We start from the raw sequence: 14288 nt of genomic DNA on the forward strand, positions 1-14288 counted from the left end.
CGCCGTATTGTAAGCGAAGTTTATATTGAGTGAAATCACGCGAGAGGCAATTTCCGCTTTATTCGAGAAGTGAGGCTTCTTTGGTGAAGATCTATCGTGAAGACGATGAGATTGCAGATTTTAGTGAGTTATATTTGTGTTTTGGGGATCTTCTGGCCAGGGGTTGCTCACAGTCGCCGCTACCAACCGACCTGGAAGAGTCTGGACAGCAGACCTTTGCCCCCTTGGTACGATGAGAGTAAATTTGGAATATTCATTCACTGGGGCGTCTTTTCCGTGCCCAGTTTCGGGAGCGAGTGGTTCTGGTGGAACTGGGAAGGTGTGCACCAGCCCGAGTATGTGAACTTTATGAAGGAGAACTACCCAGAGGGGTTCAAATACAGTCAGTTCGCCCCAGCATTTACCGCAGAGTTCTTCGATCCGGATCAGTGGGCAGAGGTGATTCAGAAATCCGGAGCCAGGTACAGTACAACATGAAGAACTTCGAAAACGTTGTGAATGTGGGGAATCGAATGTTAACTGGGGGAGTTTTAGAGAATTGTCGATATTAATCACAACTTCAAACCAAATAAAATGTGCTTGTGAGGTGTTGAAACGCCAGCAGCAGTTTTGTTTTTAGTTGCCCTGGATGTGGTTAACAGCAGCAAGGTCATTATTGCCGCCTACTTCAGTGCTACCGTCCACTTTGGCTGGTAATAATGTGGAGGTGCCTGTGTTGGACTGGGGTGGACAGAATTAAAAATCACACAACACCAGGTTAGCTTTGTAGGTCATGTGACATTCGAATTACGACATTGAGTAATGTGACACACGGTCACATGATACCAACAAATGGAAGTCTTCCAGCCAACATTGCCCCAGTTGTCTACAGTTTTTGAATTGTCTTCATCGTTTCAAGTCCGTTTCTCTTCATGGCATCGTAGTTTCTTTCTGCGGTGTGAAAACTAAAGCAAATTGGCCTTTTCTCCCTGTAACCTTTGATCCCCTTGGCAATCGGAACTTATCTATCTCTTGTTTTTAAATATATTTTTATTGAAATTTTTAAAATATTACAACAAATACAAAACAATACAAAGGAAGAACACCAAAAAATGTAAAAACCCAAACCGCCCTCATGTACAAATGTATATATATAAAAAACCCAACTACTTAACTAAATAAATAACTAACAACACACTAATTAATAATTCAGCTCAGCCAAATAAAACACTAACTCTCGAATATCAAGAGCATTAATTTTCACCTATTCATATGTTCGCAGCACCCCCTCCCTGGATATTGGACTCATAGCGCCCATTTGTTACAGTGATATAAAAGCCTTTATTAGTGTGGCGGTCAAATCTGTGTCCAGGTATTCCAGAAAGGGCCACTATGTCTCAGAAATTCTCAATTTTGTGCTGTACCATTCTTGTGAGAAAATCGAAGGGGATATGCTCCATAACAATCTTACACCAACCCAAAAGGCCCAGGGGATTTTCGGATACCTAAACTAACAGGGTATTCTTGTGCAGAAAGTGAGGATGTTGAAAAGTTTTTTCTTATGCGCATCTACAAGGAACACACTGGGCAGGCCAAGAAGAAGAGGTAGCAGGTCCTTCTCCACTCTTAACACCCAATATCCCCCCATTGCACCTGCCACAATGCTCCAGCATGTTTGAAGCTTATCATAGGGCCAGAGACAAAGGGTAAGAATGCCTGTATCAACTTTACACTTGGGACGTGTTGAAGATACCCCCGCTTTAAATTTTGACAAACGATCTGGAGCCAAGTGGATCCCCTGTGGAGAATCTCCAACTGTAAAGCATGTGTCCTATTGCAAATTGATATCTTTCTTCCGTTTTCCCAAATATCTTCCCATGCTTTTGAGGAGACCTCAACGCCTAGCTCGCTCTCCCACACCCTGCAGAATCAATCAAACTCATCTGAGGGGCCGCCCTCCCCAGTTGATGATTAAGGTGCTGGCAGAAAGTGTACTCTTAGCACTGAGCACCCTCCTCTCTATGTCGGATTTGTAGGGATCAGTCAAAAGTGTAGTCTTTTTTGAATAAAATCCCTATCTTGAAAAATACGAAAGAGGTCCCTGCTAGATAGCTTGTATTTCCGTGCTAACTGATCTTAGGACATCATTGCATCACCCTCAAATAAATCACCCATGCAAGACACACCCCTAGCTGCCAAATATTTGAATCCTTAATCCATCATCCCCATTTGAAAACCTGGCATACAGGTGTAAAAAAGGATGTGTTGCCAATATTGCCTTTCCTCTTCTGAATTGCCCTCCATGCTTTAACAGTATTAATAACTATTGGGTTATGGCAATATTCCTTAACTGTCCTCATTTTGTCCAAAAACAGCAAGCTAGAAAGGGGGCACCTTGCCTGAGAGGTTTCGCTATCTAACCATATTGAAAAAGGGTCCTCACGAGCCCAATCACTCACATAAGATAAAAGCAAACTCAGTTGATAGTTTCTAACATCCGGGAGATCCCCTCCCCCCCAGTCTGTGAGGCAATTGCGGCTGAATTAATTTAATAAGGGCCGCTTACAATACCAAATAAAGGAACCAGCCTTTCAGTCTCCTGAACGTTTGCTTATCGAAAATCGGGGGTGCTTTCGTATAGGGAACAACAAACGGGGGAGTATACTCATCTTAATAAGCTCTATCCGACATAACCATGAGACTGGAAGCGCCTCCCATCTTTGAAGGTCTTATTTGATTTTGTTGAATAATTGAACAAAATTAGCTTTAAACAACCAATCAAGAACTGGAGTAATGAATATGCCCAAATACAGAAAACCCCCCTGTGACCACTTAAGACCTAGCACTTTTGTAAGACCACCCATAGGCATAGCCTTTGATTTTACAAACTTAATCGTGTAGCCAAATGAGCTGATACATTGTATCAGGCGATGCACCAAAACTGCTGGATTTGACAAAAAAATGAGGACAGCCCTGCTGGCTGCCCCTAAAAATGCTAAAATTGCTTAATCGTACTCCATTGGTAATGACTGCAGTGAGAGGGTCACTGTAGAGAACCTTTACCCATCTTATAGAGGCTTTACTCAAGCCAAACTGCTCCAAAGACACGGCTACTCAACTCGGTCAAATGCCTTCTCTGCATATAGAGAAATCACCAATCCCTGTGCTGAATGTTGTTGACATGTTTGAATTATGTTAAGCAGCCTCCTAACATTATTGGAGGATCTGCGACCCTTTATGAAGCCCATCTGGTGCTCTTATCAATAGAAGGTAACACAATCTCCAGGTTTAATGCAAGAGTTTTGGAGAGGATTTTAAAGTCCACATTTAAGAGTGAAACAGGCCTGTAAGAAGCACAGTTCTCCGGGACCTTCCCTTTTTTAAGAATAAGTTAAATATTGGCCTCTCTTAGAGATGGCAGGAGACAATCATGACTGTACAAGTCATTGAACATGTTGAGCATCGAGTCTGACAATATGTTTACAAATTTCTTTTACAGAATTTGCTGGGAAGTCCAATAGGACCGGGCATCTTTCCATTCTGAAGCTGCTTCATTGCCTCCTGCACCTCTTGCTCTGATAAGGGGACATTGAGAAAGGACTCTTGTTCGGGGGTCACACCCAGCAGCTCTAGATCCTTGACAAAGGACTCCATCTTGGCCTGCTCCTTCTCACAACCCTCAGATTGGTATAATTCAGAGTAAAATCTCTGGAACCCCACATTAATCTTTTTTGAATTACATGTTAGGTTCCCAGACCCTTGCCTAATCAATGTAATGGCTTGAGGGGCACTCCTTTTCCTGGCAAGATATGCTAGGTACTTGCCTGGCTTGTCACCATGCTCATATAACCTTTGTTTTATGAAAGTAAGCTCCTTCTTTGTTATCTGCGTGAGCATGGAATTTAATGCAGACCGCAGCGCCGTAATCCTCTGTAGCTTGACAACGAGGGCCTGACAAAGTAAGCCTTCTTGGCTGCTTTCAACCGTCCTTCGAGGAGACACTGCTGCTCACCCTTTTGCTACTTCCTACTGGCATAGTAGGAAATAACTAACCCCCTGGCATAGGCCTTAGCAGTTTCCCAAAGGACAGTCGGGCTACTAATCGCGCCTGAGTTAATGTCTAGGAATGGCCTAAATTCCTTAGAGAAGTACTCCACAAACTTATTATCCTTAAGGATAAAGGGATCCATTTGCCAGTGCCTCCTACCCACTACAGTGTCCTTAATCTTAACCAACAAGTGTACTGGAGCGTGATCGGAGATGGTAATATTACCAATCGTACCAAGTCCAGGGTTGCCATGCGGGTCAGTAAAAAAACAATCCTGGTGTGACATCTGTGTGGATTGGAAAAAAACATAAAATCCCTGTCTGTAGGGTGGAGATGCCTCCAGACATTCACCAATCCTAACTCCATACACAGATCCATGAATTGTTTAGTTTGTACATACGGTATCGGGGGGCCTTTGGGCAACCTGTCTACCATGGGATCCATAAGACAATTAAAATCTCCCCCTATAATGATATGTCAGGACTTGAGACTGATCAATTTAGAGAACGGATCTACCAGAAATTTGAAGGGATGGGCCTGAGGGCAATAGACATTTAAAACACCATATTCTTCCTCATTTATCAGGACTTTGAGAATTACAAACCTCTCGTGTATGTCTTTAACACACTTGAGTAACTTAAATGGGAGATTCCTCTGAAGCAATATAGCCACTCTCCTACTTCTGGTATTAAAAGATGAAAAGTAAACCCGATCAAAACCATTCTGTTGTAGTTTCAAATACTCCCTATCATCCAAGTGTGTGTCCCACAATAAAGCAATATCCACCTTTTCCTTTCTAAGACTCGAGAATTCCTTCTTCCTCTTAATTGGTGAATGACTCCCCTTGATGTACCAAGTACACCATTTAATCAAGTAAATTGCCATAACCTTCTGCAGTAATATTTCGATTCTAGAGAGGAGGAACTCAAATTACAAATTGCCGAGTGTTACTGTCCGAAAATCCATCAAACATAAAAACTACGTAAACTAAACCCACTCCAGTTAACAAACCTACAAAGCTGTCAAAGATTATATTCAACAAAAACCAAAAAACAAACCAACATATAAAGCACAGTGGCACTGAATAGGGGAATTCACCCCCTGCCCAAAGGGGGAATCTACACATTCCAGACCTAACTTCCCATCCCGCTGCCAATACTGCAGCCAGGGCATTTAACTACCTGAACCAGGCATAAACTGCCTGTAGGAGAAAGTGAGGTCTGCAGATGCTGGAGATCAGAGCTGAAAATGTGTTGCTGGAAAAGTGCAGCAGGTCAGGCAGCATTCAGGGAACAGGAGAATCGACGTTTCGGGCATAAGCCCTTCTTCATTCCTGACCTGCTGCGCTTTTCCATAAACTGCCTGTAATTAGGAATCTAGCCATCCCAACCATTACCACGTCCTCCCCCCCACCCCTCCCCAGCTAGAGCTGCATTGCAAACACTAGCAGAAAAGAAAGAAAATATACCATGAAATCACAATGTGAACAAAGAAATTTTGAATGAAAATGAAGGGAAGTACCCCACCCATCCTTTGGTATGACTTAACTTAGGAATTGAAAGTACACATCCCAACCTTCCCCGAACATAGTTTAGACCAGATTATTACCAATTTAAAAAAATAGGGAAAGAAAGCCCCGAATGGCCTTCTTTTCTTTTTGCGGAAAGTCAGAGACACACCCAAACAATACTACTATTTATACATACTAAATTGTTCATATTAATTTAATTTGTCCACAAAGTTTCTTGCCTTCTCCGACGCGTCAAAAAGATGTACAGATCCATCTAAGGTGATCTGAGCACTGCTGGATACCTCAGACAGTACTGGATCCCAAGCTCCCTCAGTCTTCTCTTGACGCTGTCATAGGATTTTCTTTTCCGGATCACTGCCGCTGAGAAGTCCTGGAAGAACATGATCTTAGAGCCCTCGAAAACTAGGGCCTTCAGATCCTTCCCCTGGATTCTGGAAGCTTCCACGATTCTCTCCTTTTCTCTACAGTGATGAAACTGCACCAAGATAGAACGAGGATGTTTGCCCAGACCTGACCTCCACACCATGACCTGGTGTGCCCTCTCAATTTTCAAGCTTCTCATTCTAGCTTCCAAATTAAGGAATTTCGGCAATCAGTCCTCAATAAATTCCAGCGGCTGCTCACCTTCCTTACCTTCTGGCAGACCGACAATCCAAATTTCTTTTCTCCTGTCCCCTGTCGTGGAGATAGGATTATTTTCTTTGTAAATACACTGTGCATTTATCCATCATTTTTATATATCATTAAAATGAAGTGTTCTATCAATCAAAGCTTTGCGTCTTATCACAATACCCACAATGTTCTTTACTAAGTTCATACATCTGTGATGTTTTCTCAGAAAAATATTTGTGACACATTGCAAAATTGTTTTGATTCTTTATTGGATTGTAGGCAAATAGTATTGTCATCTGTTCTCACATCCTCATTGATGGTGTGGTACATTCTATGAGCATAGTCTCCTTCATTGCAACTGTTTGCAAATTCAGTTTCAGTGACCAAGATAGCTTTTGAAATCACATGAGAACTTTTCATTTACTCTATACTTGCTGCAGATTTGTTGTTGTGCATTATAAATTTAGTTATAATACCAGAACCACTTTGGACGTATTTCCCTGTTTCTTAATGTCACTTAAACGCTCTGAGAGAAAATATTTTACAATACCTGTCAAAAGCCAAACACACAATTTGAATAGAAGGTAAAGCATCAATCTGTGGAAAATATTCTTTTAAGACCCCTGCTTCTCATAAGCTGACTATGCTTTGAAATAATCTAGACCTGTTCGCTGCCATTTGAAGATGGCCCTGTGGTATAATCAAAGGTTATTAATTAACCTTGTAATGTTCTAGGGACCTGCATTTGAATCCCACCATGGCAGAAAGTGAAATTTAATTCAACAAAATTGGAATTAAGAGTCTATCGATGACTATGAAACTGTTGTCAATTGTCAGGAGGAAAGAAAAATCTGGCTCAATAATCATTTTTAAGAAAGAAAATGGGCTGTCTTTACCTGGTCTGGCCTATATGTGACTCCAGAGCCATAGCATTGTAATTGCCCTCTGGACAATCAGGAATAGACAACTGACCATTTTATGAATGAATTTAAAAAAAATGTAAGGGACTTTGGTATCAATTTCTATCCGCTTTTTTTTCCCTCTGGTTGGTAATTGTTTTTTCCCAGGTATGTGGTTCTGACGACCAAACACCATGAAGGATTCACAAACTGGGGATCGTCTGTGTCCTGGAACTGGAACTCCATTGACACTGGTCCACATAGAGATTTGGTGGGTGATCTAGCAGTCGCTATCCGAAAACGGTTTGTATTTAATTTTATGAATTTCTGCAAATTGCAGGATATTTACAATATCATGAACACATATTGACAATTAAAACCCAAGCTAAACATACAGAATATGAACAGAATAGTGCCAACCCTGGTCAGTGTCTGTTCAATAATAATTTCACAAAACTTTAATTCAAAAATTGTAAATAAAGCCTTAGTGACCAAAATATGTACAAACATCCCTGTGTGGGAAACCCCTGCAGTGGTTAGCACTGCTGTCTCATAGCGCCAGGGACCTGGGTTCGATTCCTGCCTTGAGTGACAGGCTGTGTGGAGTTTGCACATTTTCCCTGTGTCTGCACAGGTCCCCTCTGGGTGCTGTGGTTTCCTCCCACAATCCAAAGATGAATTGGCTAATGCTGAGTTAGGTGATAGGTGCATTAGTCAGGGATGAATGGGCCTGGGTGGGTTACTCTTTAGAGGACCAGTGTGGACTTGTTGGGCCGAAGGGCCTGTTTCCATACTGTAGGGAATCTAATATTCAAAAGTCCTTAAGAAGGCTTTATGGTTGTTTTGTTTGTATTTTCTATATTTACTGAAATGTCAAAGAAAATTTTAAAAAATCAATAAAATCAATTGCTAAAATCAGTATCACTTCCTTAATGACAAAGAAAATTTAAAAAAATCAATTGCTAAAATCAATTGCTAAAACTTCCTTACTGTTTCATTTTCTAAATTCAGCTGGAGTATCTCCATAGTGATATTGGGACCAGAAATGGAACTTATCAAAAGTTTAATATTTCCATTTTCAACATCTAAAACTTCAGGTGGCAAATTAATGCAAACATAGATATATGTCATCAGTTAGAGCAAAAATAGGTGACGTGTTGTTAAGAAAAGTTAATGTTTCATTGCTATTATTTGCTAAATCTGAGTCTTGAAATGCACTTCTGGGGTTGATGGTCTGGCTAGATCATGGAAAGTCATTAAAGGACTCTTGAAAGCCCAATCACTGACTACTTCCAATATATTGTCCTTCTCAGCCTTTATCTTCTCCCTCAATACAATTTCAGCAAATGCATCTGAGGTACAACTCTAACTTAGTGTTCCCTTATTGCTGTGTCTCTTGTTCTCCTATACCTGAATTATTTGCAATCTCATAGATTCTCAAATGCTCTGTGAGCCCCAGTTTTGTTTTTACGCCTAGTGTCTTACCTACCTTGTCCAAAGAATAAGAAGATTGAATGTGTGGTTATTTATACCTAGTATAGTTGTTACACTGTTAATTTCACACTGTTAGATACTTTTATCTAATATGTAAAAGTTTTGAAAACTAAGTTATAGTCCATTTTGAAATTTAATATTAACCTTGTTCTTTTGCGACAGGAATTTACATTATGGAGTGTACCATTCTCTATTTGAGTGGTTTAATCCTCTTTACTTGTATGACAAAAAGAACAAATTCAAGACCCAGACATTTGTTGTGGATAAAACATTGCCAGAACTGTATGATCTAGTCATGAGGTAATGGAATATGGTGATTCTTGCAACATCTCAACACATTGTACACTCACTTCTTGTTATATGGGATTTGCCACCCACAGGTCCATGTATTTGCAAGATCGGCCCCAGACATTACCTATTTGTTTTCTTTAAACTCATCCAGTCTGATTATATGGTAGTGATATTCTCATCTTCTATTCTTCGTGGGGAGTCCATGCACCTAGCCCCTATGGATCCTGAGGTTGCTGTGAATGTCAATACCTTGTCCTTATAAACATGTTTAATTCACTTCGCTGTTTTCACTATGGAGACCCAAAAGTACTTCAAATCCTGTGATGATCCGTTTAAATCTGTTTAAATCGTGAGCAGAGAGTGAGAAGGTATATTAAATTATGGTCAGTTTTTTCAAGCAGAATCCATTCTAAAATTGACAACAGTTATTCAGTGCATCACTTCAATTGAAAGATTACAGTGTTGCCCCCATTAAGTAAACTTGGCTGTAAAGTATGTGATGTGATACTAGTGGGTGAAAGCATCACTGCTAATGAAAAAACAGAATAATTTCAGGTCCAAAATGTGATGCTTGTACAATAATATTTCACAGGATTCTGGCTAATGTGTAGTTTTTTCTTGTTAGTTTTACTGTTCAGGTTAGACACAAAATGATGACACAAACCCCCAATCTCTAATCTTGTATTACAAACACAATACATTTTTTGTATATCTTTCAAGTCAAAATATAAAACCTACATTTAAAGTTGGTTAAGGACTTGGACAATTGAATTGCTGACACAATTAATGCTCAGAGCCAGTTTTAAAGAAGACTGCTTTTGTCACTGATAAATTGGTATGGTTTACATAATTACACCCTGGAAATAACTGGGAATTTTGTTTAATTTCTTCTTCTGATAGGTATAAACCAGATATAATCTGGTCAGATGGAGACTGGGAAGCACCAGATTCCTACTGGAATTCCACTGGATTTCTGGCCTGGCTTTACAATGATAGCCCTGTCAAGGTACTTTGTAATATTCACAAGAACATTACGGTGGATTCTAATTTACTTTAATTTTAATTTGTTATTACCATTGAAATCTGGATTATTTAATGGAATTTATTGATTATTTTCACAGCATATTTGGGACAGTCTTTTTTAAAATTGTCCTGTTTCCCTTTTTAAGCAACACTGTTCTGTCCCATTATCTTATTTCGTTTGTTCTCCCCTCATTGGACTGAAGTTGGCAATGTTTGTGCCTTCATTTTGCATCTGTCTTGAGTAGTAATGAGAGGAGTTAGAAAAAGTTGTACCACATTAACTAAATGTTAGATTGTGGAATATTATTGTGCAAACACCTCATAACAGAATAATTTTGTATTCATCATCTTTGTAGCATTGTTCAGCCATTTTGAAATTAGGTATTTGCTTCTGGATCTGGGAATTCTTGGCTACTACTTATGTTAAACATGACCATTCTAGGGCCAGTATTCCTCTCCCAAGTATAGTACAATCTCCATCTTCTGTACATTTAATGAAATCATTATGTCACAAAAGTAAAATATTCAACTCCAACCCATCAAGTCCTTGCTGAAATTATGGGTCACTAACAAATATTAATGTAAGGTGAGCACTGTCCCTTGTGGCTGAATTTGGTCAGTTGTGGGTGAACTGGGTTATGAACTGAGATTTCCTAAATTTGTATTATGTTGAGTGAATTGTCCATTTGAAATGATCTCTTGAGCTAAGTGCCCTTCTTATCTCTTTTAATTGTCTTTATATCTGTACTAACTTGGTCATCTAGTGCAGTGCCTTTGTTTTAACTTGGTGTTTTCTCCACAATAGAAATGTTCACTTTGTATCTTTCAGTCTCTTGCAGCATCCATTTATTTTCCTTCCCAGGTATTTTACATTTTAGTGTTTTGAAGCCAACCTATTTTTTTTTTCATTCCATTCTTCTGTGAGCTCTGTAACCTCTGGTCACTATTTTACAAAGAAGGTACTATGATGTGCAAACAGATGATTCCATTCCCACCCCCCCGCATGCCCTTAAACCTGTGGAGAAAGAAACCAAATTAACATCACAAGCCAATTACCCTTTATCAGAATACTGAGTTTTTATGCAAGGTAGAGGAAATGATGGGGGTGTGGGGGAGAGGGGTGGGGGTGGGGATGGGGGAAAACTGGGTGGTGGAGGACTGGAGAAAGATACAAAAAAGGAAAGTTTCCGATTATGTAGAAGAAGGCAGGAGAGATTAAATGATGAAAGATGATTGTGCATGCACAAAGAGATGGTCATGAAACAAGTAAAGAGATAAAGTGCATCTGGAGGACATGTAAGTGAGAACAGTAGAATCAGCACCTGCTGCGATTCAAAATGTGGGGCAGAAGTCATGATCTAAAATTCTTAACTCAATCTCTCCATCGACATTACTTAAAAAGACAGACAATCTCAATGTTATCTTGTTGCTGTTTTGGGAAGCTTGCTGTGCACCAATTAGCTGCCATTTTTCTTACATTTCAGTAGTCATTACACTTCAAGGGTACTGCACTGGATGGAAGTCACTTGAATGATGCCTTAAGCTTTTGAAAGGTGCTATGTAAATATCTGTTCTATTATCTTTGTTACTAGGATACAGTTGTAACCAATGACCGCTGGGGAGCTGGCTGTTCCTGTAAACATGGTGGATTCTTCAACTGTGCAGACAAATACAGCCCAAGCAAGCTACAAAATCACAAATGGGAGATGTGCACCTCGATCGACAGAAGATCATGGGGTTATCGTAGAAATATGCATCTCAGTGAAGTGATGGACTTGTCATCAATTATCAGTGTATGTACTTCTGTTAACCAATTATGAACATGGCTAGAATGATAATAAAGTCAAGTGAGGGTGCATTGGAGTTCTGCTGCGATCTTGGCTTGTCAACAAGTGCATCAAAGAGTGAGCTTATTGAGTAGCTGAACCATTCGAACAAGAGGAAGGGTCACAGTTTGTTATCCAGTCTGTGCTAAGATGTTACAGTTGGCCTGTATCTTCCTGAAGTTTGGGAATGGTGCTTTTGATTGCCAACCTACATCCTGCATTGAACATACGTTGATGTTGTGTACAGCTGTGAAGCCTATGTGGTATATATATCATTCATGCTCCATATCAGCACTTGTGTCTGTAATAAAAATACCTTCTAATTTAGGGACAGAAAAGAGTGTAAGAGATGTATTTGTTTTGGCACGATTTATGTCAAATGTTTAAGGGATTTCACAAATTGATGGGAAATTATTGTCATTCTTTTATATCAAGATAACTATGTGAAATTAGACTTATTGTTACAGCAGAAAATGAGATGATGTAGACAATGGTAACACAGTAATTTCCCTGACTTTGCTAGGTGCTGTGGAACAGTTTTTAAAAAATGATTGTACATGCCTGTTGGTTGAGGCCATGGATTAAAATGGGAGCTTGTCTTATTGACTGCATTACACAATCATTTCATCTCATCACTGTTCTTTCTCTGACAGACTTTGCTGACAACAGTCTCTTATGGAGGAAACTTGTTGCTTAATATTGGTCCTACCAAAGATGGTACAATCCCTGTAATTTTCCAGGAAAGATTGGAAGGTCTGGGACAATGGCTAAGTGTTAATGGTGAAGCAATATATGCATCAAAACCATGGCGAGTTCAGAAGGAGAACTCTACAGCTGTATGGTAATGCCTATTAGAGTTAAATATAAACAATTGTTTTTCTTCCCTTCACTCTATTTCCACATTCTTCACTGTTACCTTAGTTTATGCTTAAAGTCAAAGCAAGAAGCTGAAAATAACTTGGATGTCTTTGAGTTTGCTGACATGCAGACTGGGCCATTAGATTGTGGATATTAAACAGAAGAAAAACCTTAGAGGGAAACCTTTCAATTGTGATTCCTGTTACAGGGCATGGTGCTATAATGTGACAGTTGTGTTCCTTGTGCTAAAAAAATCACGCTATGGAAAACCAGCATAGAAAGTCACGTTGTAGAAGATCGCGACAGAAAATCACTGTACCCATTCAGTAGAAAGTTCACGTTATCCAAACAGCGCCCACAATTCGTCAATCGCGGTATAACTTATTTGTGTTGACAAACACATGTTACACCAGAATTGAGATTTTGGAGAAGGTTTGTAGCTCAGGTTGTGGATCTGGTAGTAAGTTTGCTCGTTGAGCTGATGGATTTGTTCTCAGACGTTTCATCACCATGCTAGGTAACATCATCAGTAGGTGTTCTGTCCCACTTGCTATTTATCTGTCTCGGTTTGTTGTGGTAGGTGATATCATTTCTGGTTCAGTTTCTCAGAGCTTGGTAAATGGGGTTCAAATCTATATGTTTGTTAATGGAGTTCCAGTTTGAATGCTAGGCCTTGAGGAATTCCCGTGAGCGTCTTTGTTTAGCCTGTCTCAGGATGGATGTATTGTCCTAGTCAAACTGGTATCCCTCTTCACTTGTGTTTATGGATACCAGTGATAGTTGGTCATGTATTTTGGTGGCTTATGGTGCTCATGTATCCTGGTGGCTACCAGGATAGGCAGCAGAACAGAACACCAATGCTTCACCAGAGGCTCACTGATAATGTTTGCATGGTGATGAAACATCTGAGAACAAATCCACCAGTTCAGCGAGCAATCTTGTAGCCTGTTATACCAGAATGACCTGTATTTTCCTATATGATGACCTTTGATAATGTTGAGTTCTGTAGTTGCTGTATCTATGTGCAATTGCAAAACACTAGTTTGGTGGAAGTGATGTGATATCAATGGATTCACTAAGATTTCACTTCTCACTATTGTATCAAAGTTCAGATGTATCTGCCCCAGTTTCAGAAGTCATGTTCCCATGAGACTCTGTCATTAAAGATCTGAAAAACAACATTTTGAGTTCAGTAGTGCCTGTAACTTTGAAAAATATTTAGTGTTATTGTATGATTGTGTAAAGCTGAATCTAATAGAATTCTAAATAATTTATTGAAACCAATTTATAGTGTCAATAGAGGCGAAACAAAAAAATGTCAACTTAAAAAGTTCTGACATCATTTTCTGGGTAGTTTCTTGTGAATTGTATAATCAACAAATCAACCAGATGACAGGCCACACTTGCAGAAATATTAAAATGTGGCAACTCTGCTTTTTTTAAAATTTATTTTTTTCTGCCTCTGCTTTTAGTTTGGTGTTTACCTTATTGTGTTGTTCCTTTGCATCCAGGTATACTAGTAAGGGATCGTCCATTTATGCAATGTTCATAAAGTGGCCCACTGATAATACATTAAAACTGGAATCTCCAATAAGCTCATCGAGCACCAAAGTAAGTGCTTAAGATTTGTTTCTTTCTCTCTTCCTGTGTGTGCTTTCTAGCCTTCATTTGACTTGTTCACAGTTCTCTTCTTTGGAACCAAGTTGGTTCTGGACAACAGGGAGAAA

At 39.6% G+C, this 14288-nt stretch overlaps 1 protein-coding gene across 1 annotated transcript in view; it reads left to right on the plus strand.

Moving 5' to 3' along the window:
* LOC122563701 (tissue alpha-L-fucosidase-like) overlaps nt 1-14288 on the plus strand; it is a 19053-nt gene continuing 4765 nt past the window's right edge. The window contains exons 1-7 of the mRNA XM_043717809.1: nt 1-461; nt 7238-7372; nt 8726-8863; nt 9755-9860; nt 11470-11670; nt 12357-12544; nt 14073-14172. Coding sequence (XP_043573744.1) covers nt 106-461; nt 7238-7372; nt 8726-8863; nt 9755-9860; nt 11470-11670; nt 12357-12544; nt 14073-14172 — 1224 coding nt within the window. The 5' untranslated portion in view covers nt 1-105. The remainder of the gene's footprint in view (nt 462-7237; nt 7373-8725; nt 8864-9754; nt 9861-11469; nt 11671-12356; nt 12545-14072; nt 14173-14288) is intronic.

Source organism: Chiloscyllium plagiosum, chromosome 27 (genome assembly GCF_004010195.1).
Source record: "Chiloscyllium plagiosum isolate BGI_BamShark_2017 chromosome 27, ASM401019v2, whole genome shotgun sequence".
NCBI classification, from domain to species: Eukaryota; Metazoa; Chordata; class Chondrichthyes; order Orectolobiformes; family Hemiscylliidae; genus Chiloscyllium; species Chiloscyllium plagiosum.